This window comes from Pelodiscus sinensis, chromosome 2, assembly GCF_052426305.1.
Source record: "Pelodiscus sinensis isolate ZL-2025 chromosome 2, ASM5242630v1, whole genome shotgun sequence".
In the NCBI taxonomy this organism is placed as follows: Eukaryota; Metazoa; Chordata; order Testudines; family Trionychidae; genus Pelodiscus; species Pelodiscus sinensis.
Genome location: NC_143053.1, coordinates 55428892 through 55450124, shown reverse-complemented (window position 1 = coordinate 55450124; position 21233 = coordinate 55428892). Strand labels below are relative to the sequence as shown.

General features: G+C 45.9%; 1 protein-coding gene and 1 pseudogene across 2 annotated transcripts; both read left to right on the top strand.

The window, feature by feature from the left end:
- Nucleotides 1–536: 536 nt before the first annotated feature.
- LOC102444478 (transmembrane protein 70, mitochondrial-like) lies at nt 537–6015 on the top strand (annotated as a pseudogene). The gene is made up of 3 exons (XR_016348745.1): nt 537–938; nt 2742–2853; nt 4583–6015. The product of XR_016348745.1 is annotated as a transmembrane protein 70, mitochondrial-like (transcript).
- A 5089-nt stretch (nt 6016–11104) lies between these two features.
- LOC102444697 (transmembrane protein 70, mitochondrial-like) lies at nt 11105–21233 on the top strand. Its single transcript, XM_006131546.4, has 3 exons — nt 11105–11424; nt 12715–12826; nt 20601–21233. Exons 1-3 carry the CDS (start codon nt 11176–11178, stop codon nt 21044–21046), a joined length of 807 nt encoding a protein of 268 aa, XP_006131608.3. The 5' UTR covers nt 11105–11175; the 3' UTR covers nt 21047–21233.

Below are 21233 nucleotides of genomic sequence, written 5' to 3'. Positions count from 1 at the left end.
GCAGGTAAAGGAGCTGGCTGGGGCGATGCTTACCGGGTAAGCAATTAACAGGTGGCTTATGCGACGGAGCTGCTCTAACCCGGCGGTAGTGTTCTCCTACAAGCAGGATCCTGGATAACTGGTTAACGTTTAATCGGGTAACTTTTAAAATGTGATTTCACATCTCTACCCTGAGCCCCTCTAACACTCACCAACCCTGACTCCTGCACTCTCCCATACTCAACCCCACACTTCATTGTCTTACAGGCACGGTGGGGTTCCAACCCCCGATCCCTGCGGAGGCGGAATACAGCAGTACCTGTAAGAAATTAAACCCTTACTCCCCCCCCAGTTGAAGTCCAGACGCCCGCGGGAGGTTTAGCAAAGTTCTCCCCAGGTAAGGCTGCAGACACTGGGGCGACCCGGTACCGCTGAGCGAAGAAGCCAAGGCCGGCGGGCCCTTGCGTGGGAGCCCGGGGTCTGCGGGGCGCGGCTGCCTGCTAACGAGCGGGCGGCGGGCACCCAAGCGGCAGCTGCGGGAGGCGCGAGCTTCTCCGCCCGCGAACGCGCAGCTCCTGGCAAAGGCCACGAGGGGAGGGGGCAGAAGCAGCGGCCCAATCCCCTGGCGCGAGGGAGGCAGCTGCGCCGTGGCTCCGCCCCTTCCTGCGGCCCGCGGGGATCCGGCTGGGCGGCAGGGCCGGGTGCGGGCCATGGCGCTGCTGGCTGCGGGCGGCTGCCGAGCCCGGGCGCGGGCGTTCTGGCTGCGGAGCGCGGGGCACGCGGCAGCTGCCGGCCTGCCTGCTCCATTAGGGAGCCGCGCGGCAGCGGCGTGCACCCCCCGCTGCATGGCCCCGAACCACCCTCCCAGCGCGTCTGATTGCGGGCGCCCGGCGCTGCTGCGGGCCCGAAATCCCGGAGCAGGTGGAGCCCTTCTCAGGGCTGAAGGGAGACTAGAGCAGGTGCAGGAGCGTCCTCGTAGCGGGGTCGGGTGGAGCCTCCGCTGCAATCGCAGGGAAAGAAGCAGGAGGCCTGGTTGAGGAGCTCGCCCTATTTTCTATCTCCCCTGATAATAGTGCATGTGATAAAGTGTTTGCTGGTGGAAAAGATTAAAGGGGCAGAGCAGAGGATGCACAACATTTCCGAGGGATAAAGCGTATCCAGCTACTGCTGTCCATGTAGTGTAGCCAAGCCCCAGGGTTTGGCACTCAGGACTTAGGCCTCCTAGTGATACATGATTAGCTTAAAATCATGAGTAATTAAAAAGAGAATCTGGGGCCCTTTTGATACACCCCTTGAGTTCAGTCTCAAGTATTTCTTTGCCACCCTGCGGGCCAGGCATTTACTTATAAATGGAAGATGTGCTTCTTGTGTAATGGCAGGACTCAAGCTGTGGATTTAAGTAAACCATGACATTTTAACACAAGTCTCTCTCAGTATTTGAAGAATTGATAGGTTGCTAGACTAGAGGTTTGCCATGAGCTTGGTCTGTGTGGTTCTGCTTTTCTACAGAGCACCACTGTCCTCAGTGGGTTCTACGTAGGCATTGGAGTCCATGCAGCAATGCTAGTTACAGAATCAGGGCCTTGGATATGGTTTTAGCTAGGAATATAGAATTCCAAGTTATCAGTTAACTGGTTAAACATTAAGTTTAACCGGTTAACTGTTGATATGAAGGCAGGTGGCGGGAGGGGGGGGGGAGGTCAGTCTAGCCTACTGGGCTGGAGTGGCTCCCATGCCAATGGCAGGGGCTGCTCCAGCCCAGGTGTGTCTGACCCCATCCTGGGTTGCTGGGTCTTGAGGTGGGAGTCGGCAGTGTTGCACCGAAGAGGGCTGTTAGCCAACCCCAACTCTTTCTACCACTTCTGCCCCAGGCAAGGCTACCAACTTCCAGCCTACAAGCCTATGCAGGCTGGTAGTGAGCAGCCTTTCCCAGGTCCCACTATGTCATGTTCCCCTCCCCACATGAGGATGCCAATTACCAGCCCTTGTAGACTGGGCACTCCATAAGGCTGAATCAGCCCACTGCTTGTAGTGGGCTGTAGGCAAGGGGTCACTTCTGGGTAACGGTTAACCTTTACCCAGTAAGCATCACCTATTCAGGTTAACTGGTTACCCATTCAAATCCCTGGTTTTAACTAGTATGGATGTTAGTGATTAATAGTGTATAACTGCACAAAATATTATAGGTTACACGATTATCTGATAGTCCAAGAAGGTGGGGCTGGTAGCCAGTTTGCTCCTGGCCCTACTCCCGGGGAGCCTCATGCTACCTAATGCTGCTGTCTCTGGCTTGAAAGCTGGCTTCCCGTGTGTACTGGTTCCTGTGTCCCCCCTCATTGGGATGGGAGGGGGCAGGCAGTTCCACAGATCTGGTGCTTGTGGGAAGCCAGCTCCCAAGGGCACTGACTCTCGCTCCCTCCACAGCCCTCTGCTGCTTCTGACAGAGGCAGCAAGCAGGGGTGGATATAGGGCAGGGCGAGCAGGATGGCCGCCCCAGGCTTCAAGAAGCCCCGCGCATGCGCCGTGGCAAAGGGGGGCTCCGTGAAATTGTGCTGCCCTGGGCCCCACAAAATGGTCATCTGCCCCTGGCAGCAAGGAGGGAGAACACATGTAGTGGATAAAATGAACCAATAAGCTTAGGCTTATTGGTTAATTGTGTACTTAACTACACATTAACATCCCTATTAGTGTTCTACCTCAGAAGAAATCTGAAATGTGTATAGTTGATACCTTATTTACCATGTGCTGCTTTTATCCTGTAGATCATATTCTCTCCTGCAACATCTGTTTGCTGCTTCAGCACCTCATCCTTCCATGGACAATCAGAAGATGGAAGACTTATTTACATTGGGAATTTAGCAAAGGCAGTTAGGGGTATGTGACTGGAATTGAAGTATATTAACGTATCTATATTTAAAAATTTCTTTAAAACAGTGTGCTGTTGTGAGTGGAGGCCTGGTATTTCTAGTCAGATATGCAATAAGGACCAATATGCAGTTCCCTACACAATTGTATAACTGACCCTAAAGGTTCAAATAAAAACAGTCAAATTCTTAAAAAAAAAAAAAAAAAAAAACCCACGAGATTACCCCATAAATCACAAGATCTTTTTGAGAAAAAAAAAATAGGTGGACACACTATCTTTAGATACTTAGAGAGCGGCTCTCCCCGGGCCCAGAGTATGTATTTGATAATTAGTGGTGAAATGACAGAAGTTTCGGATGACACAACATTACTGAAGATTAAGTCCCAGGCACACTATGAAGAGCCACAAAGGGATTTCCCAGAACTGTGTGACCAGGGAACAAAATGGCAGATGAAATTCAGTGTTAATAAATACAAAGTAATGCACACTGGGAAAATGTAATTTCAACTATACATATCAAATGATGGGATCTAAATTAGTTGTTACCTCCCAGGAGAGATATCTTGGGGTTGTTGTGGATAGTTGAAAATATTCACTCAGTGTGCTGTAGAGATGTGAAAGTTTAACCGGTGGGGACTGGAGCAACTCCCTGCCAGCCATGGACAGGGGACTGCTCCTAACCCACAGCGGGTGCGCTGCAGACAGCTCTCCACCTGCCGTGGCAGGAGGAGGGAGCTGCTCTAGCTTGCCTGCCCCCTTTAACTAGTTAGCCAATTAAACATCACATTTAACTGGTTAACCAATTAAATGTGATTTTACATCCCCAGTGTGCTGTGGTAAGCAGAAAAGTGAACAGAATGATGGAAATAATTAACAAAGGGATAGGTAAGATGACACACTATAACATACTGCCTCCATATCAATCCATTATATGCTCACATCCTGAGTACTGCATACAGATGTGGTTGCCCTGTCTCAAAAAAGATGGAGTTGGAAAAAGTTTCAAAAAAGAACAACAAAATGACTGGGGTACGAAATGGCTTCTCTAGAAGGAGAGATTTCCAAGCTCGAAAGTCCCAATCTTGTTAAAGAGGCAACTAAGGGTGGGGGAAGATTGATTGAAATCTATAAAATCATGAGCAGTGTGGAGAAAAAAATAAATAAGGAAGTATTAGTTGCTTCTCATAGCACAAGAGCTAGAGATCCCCAAATGAAAGTAGTAGGCAACAGTTTAAAAACAAAGAAAAGGAAGTATTTCTTCACACAACACACAGTCAGCCTGTGGAACTCTTTACCAGAGTATGTTGTGAAGGCCAGGACTATTAACAGTATTTGAAAAGGCATGCCTTCATAAATGTTCTATTAATTAGGATGGTGTCCCTAGCCTCTATTGGTGTCCCTAGCTTCAGTTTCCCTGAAGCTGGGAATGAATAACAGGGAATGGATCACTTGATGATTATCTGTTCTGTGCTCTGAAGCCCAGGGAATTGGTTCCTGTTGGAAGAGAGGGCTAGATAGACTTTTGGTCTGACCTAGTATAGCTGTTCTTATCTAACTTTAATTCATTAACCATAGAGGAGAAGGAGGGCACTGGTCTTTGATTCCTACATGATGACTTCAGAAGTTCCATAATAATAAAGGATAATTGCTAAACTTAATGATAGTTAAGAGTGTCTATAAGTACAATGCATATAAATGTTTGATTATAAACTAACCTATGATTTTCATCTCATCCAGGTGTGAAATTTTTATCCTATTTTACAAGCATATTTAGCTTGTATGTGATGCTCAACCTGAATGCCAACATGAGTTCTGAAGTTCAAAGTCTGCTTTTGGAACCTGCCATTTATGGTGTAGGATTCATGATATTTGCAATACCAATTATCATGCATCGGTTTACAAAAGGCTATGTGGTTCGGCTGTATCATAAAGCTGAGACTGACACATACACAGCCATTACATATAATGCTATTTTGTTAGAAAAAAGAACTGTGTTCCATCAGAGGGATGTCAAAGTTCCAACCATCAGCAAGTTGTTTACAACATTTAATGCCAAAACTAAATCAATGTTTGTTAATCCAGCGCTGTTCACATATTCACGGGACTATGACCATCTCATGGGTCATAAACTTTTATTTTGACTTTGAGGGGAAAAAATGAATCCAGTGAAAACAAACAGAACTGGATGTTAATAAAGGTGGCTCTCTTTTTTTATGTGTCCAGTGCATTGTTTCAAAAGCCACACACATTATAAAAAAGCTTTCATAAGTGTCATGTAAAAAACAAAGTTACCTATCTCAGAAGGTACAGAAAACCCAAGATTTAATTTCAAACAAACAATCTGAAGCAAATTAAAACAGAGGCTTTAGTCTGTTTTATTAGTCATTACAGCCATAAAAAGAAAAACGAAAACTGATTTGATCTTACTATTACACTGCAAGCTCTGCAATATAGTGTTTTAAAGTAGCTATTCTTTAAAACCAGCAGCATTCACTAATCAAGTACAGGAATAAGAACGAAGCCCCAGAAATAGTCTGCATCTAATAAGTGAAGGGGCCAATTTTTTTGGCTTATGTTCAGATGGACAGTTTCTACTCCATTTATACCATAATTCTTCCAGCATGGAGGAGTCCTGAGGAAATAAATAGCTACTGTTGCTGGCACCTACAACTCTTTCACTATAGCTCTTACAGTAGGGAACAGGAGGAGTATCCGTAGCACTCTGGCTATCCCTCAGAGCCTTCCAGCAGTTAGGTACAACTGCCAGATTGTGAAAGTTAGATGGAGCAATTCACAATTTACTCTAACCTGTAACCAGATTTCAAGTGTGAAGTCAGCATTGGAGAAAACAAGAATATGCTTGAAAATGTAACAAAGGAGTAGTCATGGGCCACTTGGATGCACAAACTATATTACAGAACATCAACAAGATTGCAAAGTCAAGCACTCTTAAGGTTAGGAAGTGGTAGAATGAAAGTTGCTGTATAATCTTAATTTGCCCTCCTTGCATGTGTGTGTTATGCACAGTGTTTGGTTACATGATCACATACTATTATTCTGTGTACAGGCTTTCTAGTTTTTCCTAACATTTGAATACATGATGTTGCAAATGTAATAATATCTTAATGTAGTTTTTATATGGAATAAAGAAAATAGCATGTAGCAAAACATCTGCAACCTAGGTGTGAGCCTCTGCTTGAATTAGATAATTTAGTATAAAAATACTTTTGTCATTTACATGGACCCTGTGGCGGGCCACTCCCGCCTGGCCCTCCCACAGGACCTCTTAAGTCCAAGGCCCTCTGGCCGGAGTCCAAAACACAGTTCAGGGTTGTAGCGGGGATGCACCTCAGTTAGGGGGACCCGGGCCCACCCTATTCCACCGGGTCCCAGCCCAGGGCCCTGTGAGTGACCAGATAGTGGGTCACTCCCTCATCAGGGAAATCCAGCCAAAATGCGCCAAGGTTCTCAGGGCAGGAGAGGTGCTTCCTGCTCCTGCCCTGGGCCACTTCCTACCTGGTTCACTGGGGTTCCTTCCCATGTACTCATCCAGCTTGCTGCGGCCTCCAGGCTGGCGTCGTCTTGGTGGGCAGTCTCTGGAGTGTATAAGCTCACTTCTGCATCCCCACCAGCCTCTTCTGGAGTCTCTGGTGACCACTGTGTGGAAGCTCCCTTTACAAGTCCTTCTCCTCCAGCTGTCATCCCTGACTTGAGTCCTTCCCCAGGCTTTTATAGTGGAGCTACAGCCCAGGCATGCTCCGTAGGGCTGCGGGGGAGGGGCCTCTGCAGCCAGGTAACCCTGGCTGGGCCCTGCAGGCTTAGTGCGGGGCTGCCTCGCTCCGTCACAGACCCCAAGAGCTTTAAAGTAGCACCATGGCTCACAGAACACTTTGGTTCAACCTGAGTCAAAATGTGAAAAAAGCAAACATCATTCTGGGATGTATTAGCAGGAGTGTTGTAAGCAAGACATGAAAATTAATTCTTTTGCTTTATTTTGTGTTTATCAGGCTGCAACTGGAGTAGTGTCCAGTTCTGGGCACCACATTTCAGGAAAGATGTAGACAAACTGGAAAAGGTCCAAAGAAGAGCAACTGAAATGAATAAAGTCTAGAAAGCATGACCTATAAGGAAAGATTGAAAGAATTATGTTTTAGGATGGAAAAGAGAAGACTTAAGTGAAGACATGATTGTAGCTTTCAAGTATCTAAAAGGTTGTTACAAGGAGGAAGAAGAAAAATTATTCTCCTTTGTCCTCTAGTAATAGGACATGAAGCAGTGGGCTTAAATTGCAGCAAAGAAGATTTAAGTTGGACCTTAGGAAAACTTCCTGTCAAGGTGGTTAAGCACTGGAATAAATTGCCTGGGGAGGTTGTGGAATCTCTGTTGGAAATTTTTAAGAGCAGATTAGACAAATACCTGTCAGGATTGGTCTACATCAGGGTGAGCAATCATTTTTGCAGGGAGGCCACGTCACAAATTTTAATACATGGTTGTGCGCTGGCTTTGGGCTTCCTGGAAGGGGCAGGGCTGGGGGCTACCCAGACTAAGAATGTGTGTGTGTGACAGGCTTTGTGATGCAGATTGAGTGTGTGAAGCCGTGTTATGTGACAGTGACTTAGGGTATGTCTAGACTACATTATTTTTTCAATAAAACCTGCCCTTTTTTCGAAAAAACTTCACCTGGTAGGCGTGTGTGGACACAAAACAGGGACATTTTTCAAAAGAAGCAATCAAAAAAAGCACAGGTGCCCTAGTGGCCATTTAGTGAATAGCAATCAGGGCTTTCTTTCAAGAGAGCGTCCATGCAGTCTGGATGCTCTCTTTTGAAACAGCAGATTGCTATTTCGATCTGGTTTTGAGGTGTGGACGCTGTCTTTCGAAAGAAGCTTGCAGTCTAGATGTACCCTTTGTGTATGTGGTGCAGAGCCAGTGTGGCAGTGCTGGCTGCTTCTAGGTAAGTTTCTGGAATAAGCTATGCTGTGTCTCTTTAAAATAAATATTTCGTGCTCTGCTCTCCGCTGAGTCACTTACACTGCAGATTGGAGCAACTCTGCTGCATCTCTCCCTGACCACTGGTCAGAGATGGGGTACAAAGGTCAGGGCACCCTGACTTCAGCACTCCCCTCTCTCCATCCTCATACTACCTGTGCATGGTGGAGGATGGGGTAAGAGAATTCTGGGAGCAGCTCAGAGCAAAGTGGGGGAAGGGCAGCTGAACTCTGCTAGCTGTAAGTATGCACCTCTGCTAAGCATCTTGGCGGTCCGAGAGAAATGATTGCCCACCCCAATCTAGATGGTGGTTGGTCCTGCCATGAGTGCAGGGGAGTGGACTTAATGACATCTTGAAGTTCTTTCCTCTAAAGGGACCTGCTTTTTGCTGGCCATTTTGGTGGTTTCTTCTCTAAATTTCACAGTAATTTATTTTACTGATACAAAAAAGTTTATGACCCAATCCAGCTTCCCATCAACAAATATCAATATCAATGCAATGGCATTAAGGGGCAATTTTTGCTATAAGAGCAGAAACTAGGATTGAATGAGCAGATGCTAAACTACCCTTTCACCTGTTGTCAGAGGTGTGGTTGATGGGGCAGCATGGGAAAGTTTTCATTATAAAATTGTTTGCAATACCCATTCAGAGGATAGAGGATTTAATTCAATATTTTTCAAAAGAGATGGATTAATTCCTTTCAAAATCACTAATTCCAAATAAAATAAGCAAAAAAAAAAGTTTATTTTTTCCAGTTGTTGGGATAGCTGAATTAGACATACAGGCTGTGTCTACATTGGCGCAATCTTGCACCAAAGCGGCCGCTTTTGTGCAAAAACATGCTGCCTGTCTACCCTGGCGGGGAGTTCTTGCACAAGAACACCGGCCTTCTAATGTGTGAAATCAGTGCTTTTTGCGCAAGAACCATGATGCTCCCGCTCAGGAATAAGCCCTCTTCCACAACTGTTCTTGCACAAGAGGCCAGTGTAGACAGGCAACATGAATTTCTTGCGCAAGAAAGCCCGATGGCTAAAATGGCCATCGGAGCTTTCTTGTGCAAGAGAGCCTCTACACTGGCACAGATGCTCTTGCGCAAAGGCACATCTCTTACGCAAATACTTTAACGCAAGAACTCTTGCGTTAAAGAGTATTTGCGCAAGTTCATGCCAATGTAGACGTAGCCTAAATATTAACGATTTTGTCTAGGCTATAATTAAAACAAGCATAGTAGGGGTTCTAAGTTGTGTCCTGTAAGGGTTTTAATTTTCTTGTGCAGAGGAAACATAGTTATACTATAATCTGGAACAGTCTGGGAAACAAATGAAAATTTATTTACATCAGACAATTCTTTAGTTATGGAGTTAGCTAACCCTGACCTAATCATGGCCTTTTCCCTCATGTTGACTCAAGATAACACATTTTCCCTTGGTTCAACTGGCCAAGGTCAGCCCTAGGCACCTCATTAACATCAATCCCTTTCCTAATTTATATAGAAATGCTGAGTTGTAACTGGGTCTTCCTAGCATGGCTGTGATTGAAATGTAGCTAGCACATTATTAAAGTTCTCTACTATTAATGTTCATAGCACCAAACTTTCCAAATGTTGGCAAACAGTTGTGGCAAAAATGCACTAGGTCACTGGCTTGATACAACTGTGAAGCCTATGAGCCTGATGCTGCCACATGCTGCACACTAAGAATGTTAAATAGCAGTTAGGAAGCTAATCCAGTAGTTGAGTGAATTTTTTGATAAGGGGGTTTGTTGCAGCTCTGCTTTTTAAATGTAGTAAGAGCTCCCAGGCTCCTACTACATTAAAAAAGCTCAGCCACAGTGGTCTGGGGCCAAGTGCAAGCCAGGACAGCTGAGTCTCAGATCCCACCTGGTCCCAAACACTGTGTCTCTGCTTTTTAAATGTAGTTTCAAGAGCAGAGGTGCAGCGTCTGGGACCCAGTGCACCCCAGGATTGCTTAGTCCCACCAGGATTGCTTAGTCCCCTGAAACAGAGGCAGCAAGGGCAGGGGGAGGGGAGGAAGCGACAACCTGATAAGCCTTGGCTCATCAGGTAGTCAGCTAGTCACTTGCATCCTTACTGCACATCACTGAAGTCAATTGCCATTGAAACACAGGTGAAAAGTAAGGTGGTGAGCGCTATTGTGCCACTCTGTCAAGAAGCAGCCCATTGGCTGGGGCACTCTGCTACAGGAGGCACCAGGCATTCTCAGCTGGGTTACTGGGCACTACTGCAGGCTTTCATGTTAAGCAGCAGGCAGGTGAAAGGGGCTGGTTGGGGGCATGCTCATCCATGGGTCCAGGACTGCACCAGCCCTGAGCTTCTCCACAGGGATGAATCCTCCTGAAAGGATATTCTGATTGCTCAATGGATGTGAAATCCTATGCAAAATATTAAGATTAAATTATATGTTTAACCAGTTAACTGGCCTGCGGCAGCGAGGGGATGCTGCTCAGTCAGTCAGTCTGGGTGCCAATTAACTGGCTAATGGTATGCAGGGTTACTTGCTTATATCCCTAGCTTGCTCTTCCCCTTCCGGTTACTCTCAGGCTCTGTCTACACGGGTGCAATCTTGCGCAAAGCAGCTGCTCTTGCGCAAAAACTTGCTGCCTGTCTACACTGGCCACACGTTCTGGCGCAAGTACAGTGATGTTGTAATGTATGAAATCAAGGCTTCTTGCACCAGAACTCTGATGCTCCCGCTCAGGAATAAGCCCTTTTGCGTAACTGTTCTTGAGCAAGAGGCCAGTGTAGACAAGCCATGGGAGCTTTCTTGTGCAAGAGAGCATCTACACTGGCATGGATGCTCTTGCGCAAAAGCACATGCCAGTGTAGATGCTCTTCTGGAAGAGTTTTTGCTTAAGAAGCTACCAGTGTAGACATATCCCCAGGCTAGCAAGAACAGCTCCATCCCTGCGGAGGCGGAATACAGCAGTACCTGTAAGAAATTAAACCCTTACTCCCCCCCCCAGTTGAAGTCCAGACGCCCGCGGGAGGTTTAGCAAAGTTCTCCCCAGGTAAGGTTGCAGACACTGGGGCGAACCGGTACCGCTGAGCGAAGAAGCCAAGGCCGGCGGGCCCTTGCGTGGGAGCCCGGGGTCTGCGGGGCGCGGCTGCCTGCTAACGAGCGGGCGGCGGGCACCCAAGCGGCAGCTGCGGGAGGCGCGAGCTTCTCCGCCCGCGAACGCGCAGCTCCTGGCAAAGGCCACGAGGGGAGGGGGCAGAAGCAGCGGCCCAATCCCCTGGCGCGAGGAAGGCAGCTGCGCCGTGGCTCCGCCCCTTCCTGCGGCCCGCGGGGATCCGGCTGGGCGGCAGGGCCGGGTGCGGGCCATGGCGCTGCTGGCTGCGGGCGGCTGCCGAGCCCGGGCGCGGGCGTTCTGGCTGCGGAGCGCGGGGCACGCGGCAGCTGCCGGCCTGCCTGCCCCATTAGGGAGCCGCGCGGCAGCGGCGTGCACCCCCCGCTGCATGGCCCCGAACCACCCTCCCAGCGCGTCTAATTGCGGGCGCCCGGCGCTGCTGCGGGCCCGAAATCCCGGAGCAGGTGGAGCCCTTCTCAGGGCTGAAGGGAGACTAGAGCAGGTGCAGGAGCGTCCTCGTAGCGGGGTCGGGTGGAGCCTCCGCTGCAATCGCAGGGAAAGAAGCAGGAGGCCTGGTTGAGGAGCTCGCCCTATTTTCTATCTCCCCTGATAATAGTGCATGTGATAAAGTGTTTGCTGGTGGAGGATGCACAACGTTTCCGAGGGATAAAGCGTATCCAGCTACTGCTGTCCATGTAGTGTAGCCAAGCCCCAGGGTTTGGCACTCAGGACTTAGGCCTCCTAGTGATACATGATTAGCTTAAAATCATGAGTAATTAAGAGAATCTGGGGCCCTTTTGATACACCCCTTGAGTTCAGTCTCAAGTATTTCTTTGCCACCCTGCGGGCCAGGCATTTACTTATAAATGGAAGATGTGCTTCTTGTGTAATGGCAGGACTCAAGCTGCGGATTTAAGTAAACCATGACATTTTAACACAAGTCTCTCTCAGTATTTGAAGAATTGGGAATGCTGAGGATTGATAGGTGGCTAGACTAGAGATTTGCCATGAGATTGGCCTGTGTGGGCTCCTGCATTTATACGGAGCACCACTGACATCAGTGGGATCTACATAGGAACTGGAGTTCATGCTGCAGCGCTCGTTACAGAATCAGGGCCTTGGACCGGGTTTTAAGTAGGAATGCTAACTAATGCGTATTTGTGTAAATGTGTAACTGCTGGATTTTTAGTGGTTATATGGTTACATGTTGTGTGTGGGTGTGAGGGAAGGTGGGGACTGATGCTCATGGGGAGCAGGCTTTTAAGCTGGGTCCTCCAACCACTGGCTCCCTCCTGCTTTCCTACTTTGCTGCTTCTCGAAAGCTGGCTTGCCATGTGTACATCTCTCACCTGACTCCTTCCCCCAGCAGGCTGCTGCCTCTCTTATCAGTCAGCAGTGGGAGCCAGCATGTCGTGGGGCAGCAAGGTGTACAGAGGCAACAAGGGAGTGTGTGCATGTAGTCATTAGGATTAATTAATAAGCCCAGGCTTATCGGTTAATCTTGTAAACAACTGCATGCTAACATCCTTAGTTTTAATTAGTGTTCTGGGTCTGAAGGGTTGTATGGCTGCATATTCCATTTCTAATTCTCTGAATCGTTAAATCCTCTATTTCTTAGCACATGCAAATAAACTAAATTAACCAATATCCATTAAACTGCTTATTTAGTTGTAGTGTAATTTTCAGTTTCTACCCTGTGTATGATGAGTTCACCATCTAGATCAGGAGAAATCTGGAATGTACATAGCTGATGCTAATGGTTTATTTACCATGTTCTACTTTTATCCTGTAGATCATATTTACTCATGTAGCTCCTGTTCGCTGCTTCAGCACCTCATCCTGTCATGGACAATCCGAAGATGGAAGACTTATTTACACTGGGAGTCTAGCAAAGGCAGTGTTGGGTATGTGATTGAAACTGCAGTATATTAATTTGATTTATCTATACTTAAACATTTCATAACATAGCGTGTTGATGAAAATGGAGGCTTTGTATTTCTAGTCAGATATGCAATCATGGACCAACACATGGTTCTCCATACCACATGTGGTGTAACCAAATATTAAAATTACAAGTTATTTTTAAAAATCCCATGAGATTGCTCCCCAAAGTCACAAAATCTTTTTGAAACAAGATTACAGATAAATACAGCATGTTTAGATTATTCTAGCATCCATGCCCAATGTGCATATATGACAATTAGTGCTGCCAAATTTATTGAGATGGATTTTTTTTTTGTCTCCAGAGAAGGATATGTGTCACATCTGTATGGCTGCACCCCTGCTTCAACTCTGCTTTCCTGCAGCTCCTGTGGTTCTTCACATTCCCCTTTAAGTCATGAGGGTGGGTCTGCAATGAGGCCCTCTGTCTTCCTTTCCAGGACTGATGATGTGGGGATGGAGAGGAAGGGGGGAACAGGAGCTGACAGACTGTTCACAGCATGGGAGAAGGAAATAGGATTGCCTTGAGCTATCATATTTTTTCTGTTTCCCTTAGTGTCAGCTTCTGAGAGGAGGGGTGAGAACTGTTTCTGCTTTTTGCAGCAGTCCTGATTGACTGCTCTTTCCTAGGAAGTAGGCAAGTAGGAAAGGCTGCTAATCATAAGGGCTGGAGCTTCTCATATCATGATGAGACTGGCTCTAGTCCTGGCAAAACACACGTGACATGAAGAAAACCTGAGAACTGTCAACATTGACTAAGTTCCCTGTAAGTTGCATGGCTGTGCAGCTGCTTATTTAGCACTGTGCAGGTGCTCAAGGAACCTGCCGGAGAAGGAACACTCCAATCTATCCTGGCCTCCAATCAGCCATGGATAGGGGAGGAATAGCCTGAGATCAGTACCCGCCCAAACCTGCCACGGCCAGGATGCATGGGGCTTACCCCCGACCTATTACGGCCAGGGTGGCTCAGCTCCAGTGTGACTCCAGGTAGAATTTTCTGGGGGAAGAGTGAAGCGCCTATCCTTCCGTCCCGGTCCTGGAGCTGCCACAATGGCGAAAGGTATCTTTCCCTCCTCAGACCAGGCAACGAAATGACAAAATTTAATGTTGGCAAATGTAAAGTAATGCACATTGGAAAAAATAATCCCAAGTATAGGTACAATATGGTGGGGACTAATTTGGCTACAACTACTCGAGAGAGATCTTGGAGTCATTGTGGATAATTCTCTGAAAACATCCACTCAGTGTGCAGTGGCAGTCAAAAAAGCAAACAATGTTAGGAATCCTTAAAAAGGGGATAGAGAATAGGACAGCCTCTATTAAAAAGACTGGGACCTTTCATCTTAGAAAAGAGGAGACTAAGGGGGAATATGATTGGAGTCTATACAAGCATGAGTGGTGTGGAAAAAGTGAATAAGGAAGAGTTATTTACTTATTCCCATAACACAAGACCTAGGCGGTCACCAAATGAAATTAATAGCTAGCAGGTTTAAAACAAACAAAAGGAGGTTTTTCTTCACACAGTGCACTGTCAGCCTGTGGAACTCCTTGCCAGAGGATGTTGTGAAAACCAGGAATTTAACAGGGTTCAGGAAAGAACTAGATAAATCCATGGAAATTAGGTCCATCAATCGTTATCAGCCAGGATGGGTAGGAATGGTGTCCCTAGCCTCTGTCAGAGGCTGGGAATGGGAGATGGGTGAGGGATTGCTTGTAGATTCCCTGTTCTATTCATTCCCTCTTAGGCATCTGGCATTGACCACTGTTGAAAAACAGGATACTGGGCTAGATGCACCTTTGGTCTGATCAGTATGGCCGTTGTTATATAATGTGCTTCTGGGTGAGTCTTTTCTCTTTGCAGTAGCCCGGAGCATCTCCTTCACCCAAATTGCTTAACCCAGCTCTACCCTACAGCCTGCATTTCTAGCCAGAGCCCTCATACCCATGCACCTCACCCTCTGGCCAAGCCTTGCACCCCTCATTCCTGCCCACATTGCAGAGCTTGCACCCCCAGACAAAACCTCTTGTCCCCTTAGTATATGTTGAGTATGCAAGTAGAATGGGATGTCCAGCATGAATGTGATCAGGTGCTTCTCCCAAAACTTTGGGAGAAGCATAGAAGATAAGATAATTAAATATAGTAATATTAATGAGACACTTGCTGTTGACATCTCTTTGGCCACTCATCTTTGTAATGCTGATTTTAAGATTTAATGCAAGGGGCGGGGGCTACTGTTTGGCCTAGACATGTGCCCCAAACACTGGAAAGTGATGACTGGGTTGATGATGATGATTTCAATATCAAATGTGGTCTTTTTGCAATTTTTTAAAATTCTCAGCCCTTTGGAGTTAAGTCATGATCTGAAAAAGCTACTTTTCTACATATCTGTTCTGACCAGTAGTGAGGATTCTGCAGACCATGGGTTGAACCAGCTCCCATTGAAGTGAATGGGATTTGGACTAGGTCCCAGATACTGCATTAGTTGACTTGGGCAACTGTTTTGCTATCACAAGGTTTTAGCAGGTATATGTGATTGGAACTTATAAAGAGTTCTTTTGAGGAGGTGTGGGTGAAGATCTTTCTAATTTGTGGTGGCTTTGAAGGATTAATGGGAGTAAAAAGTAGTTTAAAATTATCACTGAAAATGCAAATATGGCTCTAGGATATGCAGACAATGGTGAAAAGTTTCCATTTTTATTTTTCAGATTACAACTGCCCTTTAAAGCATTTAATTTTGGATAAAGGCGAAGAGCTTGTCTTCACTACCCCTTAAATCACTGTAACTTTGGTTGCTCAAGGGTATATAAAGGTCATCTTTTTGAGTAATGTAAGTTACATCAGGCTTAAAGTGGTGTCTATATTGAGCTATGTCATCAGGAGACATTCTCCCACTGACATAACTCATGTAATGAAGATGCATCACATCAGCACAGCTGTGTCAATGTAGTGAAGACAAGTCCTTAGTTCATTCCTTTGTTAACAAAGTACATTTATGCCCTCCCTGGCTAAACTCAGTGGAAGTATTACTCTTCTTTAGCATTATGCAATATTTGATAGCTATACTTTTGCAGAAACAGGCACTACACTAGCAGGACATAAAATGTTTCATAAAATAAGAATTTGGAATCTAGACTATTAAAGGTGTTTACTAAAATCTAATATAGCATTTAATTTCAGAAAAGGGAACTCCTCAAAAATGAAGAGGTTAGTTAAATAGAAATTTAAAGGCACCATGTCAAAAGTGAAATCTTTGTAAGCTGCATGGAAACTTTTTAAAGACACCAAAATTGAGGCGCAACATAAACGTTTACCCCAAATTACAGGCAGTCCCCGGGTTACGTACAAGATAGGGACTGTAGGTTTGTTCTTAAGTTGAATCTGTATGTAAGTCGGAACTGGCGTCCAGATTCAGCCGCTGCCAGTTCTGACTTACATACAGATTCAACTTAAGAACCCCAAGCTTCCCCAAGTCAGCTGCTGCTGAAACTGATCAGCGGCTGATCCCAGGAAGCCTGGGGCAGAGCAACTCTGCCTCGGGCTTCCTGTAGTCAGCGCTGGTCAGTTTCAGCAGCGGCTGACTTGGGGACGCCTGGGGCAGAGCAGCTGGGGTGCTGCTGGGTTGGTCCAGTAGTGCCCAGAGCGGCGCTGCAGGACCAATCGGCAGCGCCCCAGCTGCTCTACCCCAGGGTCCAAAACAAAAGCCTGGTCTGCTGGGGGGGGGGGGCACACTAGCTGCGCCCCCCTCCCCCCCCCAGCAGACCAGGGACACGGGAGCAGAGCCGCAGCGTTAAAAGCATTTGCGGAAAATCATGCCAGTCTAGATGTAGCCAAAGAGAATCAAAAGGCCGTCATGTTTAAACAAAGTAAAAGAAGCACTGAGAGGGGAAAAGGCATCCTTTAAAAAGTGGAAATTAAATCTTTGGGATGAAAATAGAAAGGAGTGAAGTGTACAAATATAATTAGGAAGGCCAAAAATAATTTCAAGAAAAGCTAGCCAAAGACTTGAATATTAAAAACAATTTTAAGTATATCAGAAGCAGGAAGCCTGCAAAACAACCTTTGTGGACACTAAATGATCATGGTGGTAAAGTAGTACTCAAAGATGGTAAGAAGAAACTAAATGAATTTTTTGCATGAGGATGTGAGGGAGAGTCCCAGACCTGAGTTATTCTTTTTAGGTGACAAATCTGAAGACTGTCCCAGACTGAGGAGGTGTTTTTTGAACAAATTGAGAAATTAAACAAAAACTCAGCAGGACTAGATGGTACTCACCCAAGAGTTCTGAAGGAACTCAAATGTGAAATTGCAGAACTGTAATCTGTAACCTATAATTTAAATAAACTTCTGTACCAAGTGACTGGAAGATAGCTAATGTGACGCCAATTTTTAAAAAGAGATCTAGAAGTGATCCTGGCAGTTACAGGCTCATTAGCCTGCTTTGTACCAGGAAAACTGGTCAAAACTGTACTAAAGAAAACAATTGTCAGACATATAAATAAACATAATTTGTTAGGGAAGAGTCAATATAGTTTCTGTAAAGGGAAATCATACCTCACCAATCTACTAGAATTGTTTGAGAGGGTCAACAATCATATGGACAAGGGGGATCCAATGGATACTTAAATTTTCAGAAAGCCTTTGACAAGGTCCCTCACCAAAGATTCTTAAGCAGAGTAAACTGTCATATGGTGAGGGTGGGTTCTGTCATGGACTGGTACCTGGTTAAATGAGATGAAACAAAGGTTAGGTATAAATGGTTAGTTTTCAGAATGGAAAGAGGTAAATAGTGATGTCCCCCAGTAGTGAGTACTGTAATTAGTCCTAATCAACATATTCATAAATGATCCGGGAAAAGGGGTAAATGGTGAGGTGGACACATTTTCAGATGATACAAAACTGCTCAATATTGTTAAGTCCCAGGCAGACTATGAAGAGCTTCAAAAGGTGACTAGGCAACAAAATGGCAGATGAAATTCAATGCTGATAAATGCAAAGTAATGTACATTGAAAAAAATCCCAACTATACATATAAAATGATGGGCTCTAAATTAGCTGTTACCATTCAGGAAAGAGATCTAGGAGTTGCGTATAGTTGTCTGAAAAAATGCACTCAATGTGCAGTGGCAGTCAGAAAAGCCAACAGAATGTTGGGAATCTTTAACAAATCATATAGCTTCTGAATAGATGCATGGTATCCTGAATATTGGGTGAAGATATTGTCACCCTGTCTCAGAAAAAGAGATATTGGAATTGGAAAAGTTTCAGAAAAGGACAATGAAATGATTGGGGTATGGAACAGCTTTTGTGTGAGGAGAACTTAAGAAGACTGGGACTTTTGAGCTTGGAAAAGAGACCAACTAGGGGAGGGGTTATGATTGAAGTCTCTGAAATCATGACTGTTGTGGGAAAGTAAATAAGGAAGTGCTAGTTGCTCCTTCTCATGTCTCAAGAACTAGGACAGGGGTCAGCAACCTATGGCTCACAAGCCAAATATAACTCACTAGGGAGCAAGATATGGCTCTTCTAGAGCCTCAACTCATTCCCCTCTTGTTTCCCCCGCAGCAGGGAGCCAGTGCTGGTGTTGCAGCCTTGTGGCCCCCTGCAAGACTGGAACACCAGAGCCGGTTTCCTGCGGGGGAGAGGAGGAGGAGAGAAAGCCCCGAGGTGCTGCACCAGATCTGGCATGCAGGGAACAAACAGGCTAAAAATGGCTCAGTGCAACGTTTTCCTTTTCCCCTGCGTGGGGGAATCCAGGTACTAAATATGGATTTCTGGGACTGCTATTTTTTGTTCCCCCCAACACACTTTCTGCTGGCCTCCCCTTCGAACCCTTCCCGGAGACTTCTTGCCGGCGAATGGGAGCAGTGGGAGTCATGTTACATGGTACCTGTTGTGTAGCACAAAAACAAGTAAGTGCCTCCCCACCCACTCATGCCCAGATCCCTCACGCACTCCCCCCCGGTCAGACAGCTTGCCCCCAGCCTCCTGGCCAGAATCCCCCTCCTCCTCTGTCCCCTGGCCAGAATTCCCCCCCTCTGTCCTCCAGTCCCTGGCCAAATACTCCTCACCCCTCCCCCGGTCCAAAATCCCCTCTGCCCCCTCGCCAGACACACTCTGCTCTCTGGCCAAGCAGCCAGCTTCAGCCCACTGCTGCTTTCTGCCCCCCCCCCCCACCCCACCCCACCCCACCCTCTGGCTCCTGGCCAGGCATCCTCTGGTCAGGGAGCCAGCACCCTGACTGCTCCTGCCCTCTGGCCAGGCAGCCAGCCTCCTGGCCAGTTCTGGCACCCTCACGCCCTCCTACATCCCACTTCCCACCCAGATCCTGCATTCCTATTCCTGTCTCATTCACTGGTAGCCCTGTCCCACACACTTACCACCTCAGTTTTGGCCCCAACCCAGAGCCTCTGGAGCCCACAAAATCTGACCCAACCCTGGTACCCCAGAAGAGTAAGTCTGGTCTGAGGCCTTGAACCTCAGTCCTCCCTGCCCCTACCCATACTATGGGGCTGGAGCACCAGGGGAGTGAAGTGTTTCAGTTGAGGGTCACATCAGTGAGGGTTGAGGGTTTTTGGAAGGGTTTTTTTGCTTCTCACTTGTGTGGTCTCCATCTGATTTCTGTGGGTCAGTGGCCCTGAGCCCCCAAAAATTCCTGATCCCTGCCATAAAGACAATGTTGTTACCTTTTGTGTTGGATATATTTTAATTCAGTTAAAAATGAAGCTTGGTTAACAAGCCCTCAATTGGGGCCCAGCTTACATCTGGCTGCAGTGTCATAATGCTTCTGCACCCCCTCCCACTAACCTTGAGCCCATCATACACCTGACTGCCCTGCCTTGAACCCTCATACCTCCACATCCTCAGACTCCTGCACCTCAGTCCCTTGCCATAACACACCTGCACCCCCACACACCAACCTTGTGCCCTGAATCCATCATATACCCCAATCTCCTGCCCCGAGCCCCTCATACACTCCAACCCAGACCCCTGCACCCCCACATCACCAGCCTCCTGCCATAAGATTGACAGAAGACAGCCTGAATGCACACATGAAGCTGGATTTGACCAGTTATGATGTAAGCTTTAAAAAACTCTGCAAAAAGATGCAGTAGCAGAAGTCCCATTAAATAAAATCTGTGAGTACAGTTGTTTCATCTGTGCTATTGCTAATCATTATGTCAATTACCAATAATATTAAGTTGTATATTTTCAGTCATGCAAATGGGCATTCTTATATGGCTCTTTGTTGGCCACTTGTTCTGAATTTTGATGTAATTTGGCTCTGGTTTGAAAAGGTTGCCGACCCCTGTATTAGGAGATCATCAAATGTAATTAACAGGTAATAGGTTTAAAACAAAGGAAAGGAAGTATTTCTTCACACGATACACAGCCTGTGGAATTCTTTGTCAGAAGATGTTGTGAAGGCCAAGACTTTTAACAGGGTTCGGAAAAGATACATTCTTATAGGATAAGTCCATCAGTAGCTATTAGCTAGATGCACTTTTGGTCTGATCTAATAGAGGTGTTAGGGTCTCATCTAACTTAATTCATTAATCATAGAGGATGACAAGGGCTGAAGTTTTTGATTTCTACATGATGACTTCAGAAGTTCCAGAATAATAAAGGATTAACTGGATTCAAGTAAAATAGTGGATATACAAGAACAATGCATTTAAAGGACTGTACGATCAAAGTGATCCCTAAACATTAACCTATGATTTTCATTTCTTATACAGGTGTGAAGTTTTTCTCTTACTCTACGAGCATGTTTAGCTTCTGCATGATACCATACATCTTCAAAGCTGGCATCGGAGTTGAAAGTGTGTTTTTACAAGCTGCCTTTTATGGTGTGATAGGAGTTTTTACATTCATAACACCAGTTATCCTGCATCAGTTTACAAAAGGCTATGTGGTTCGACTGTATCACGAGGATGAGACTGACACATACACAGCCATTACATACAATGCAATTTTGGCAGAAAAAAGAACTGTGTTCCATCAGAGGGATGTCAAGATTCCAGGCATCAGCAAGATGTTTACAACATTTTATGCCAAAACCAAATCAATGCTTGTTAATCCAGTGCTGTTCACATATCCACAGGACTATTACCATCTCATGGGCTATGACCAACCTTTTCATTTTGACTTGGAGAAAGAAAATGAATCTAGTGAAAGCAAATAGAATTAGATGTTAATGAAGGTGACTGTCTTTTGTATGTGTCCAGTGCATCATTTCAAAAACCACACGTTCTATAAAACATTCATAAGTGTCAGATAATTTAGTTTCTTTAACATCTCAATGTACAGAAAGCCCGAGCTTAATTTCAAACAATTTGAAGCATCTTCTCAGAATTAAAATTTAAAATAGA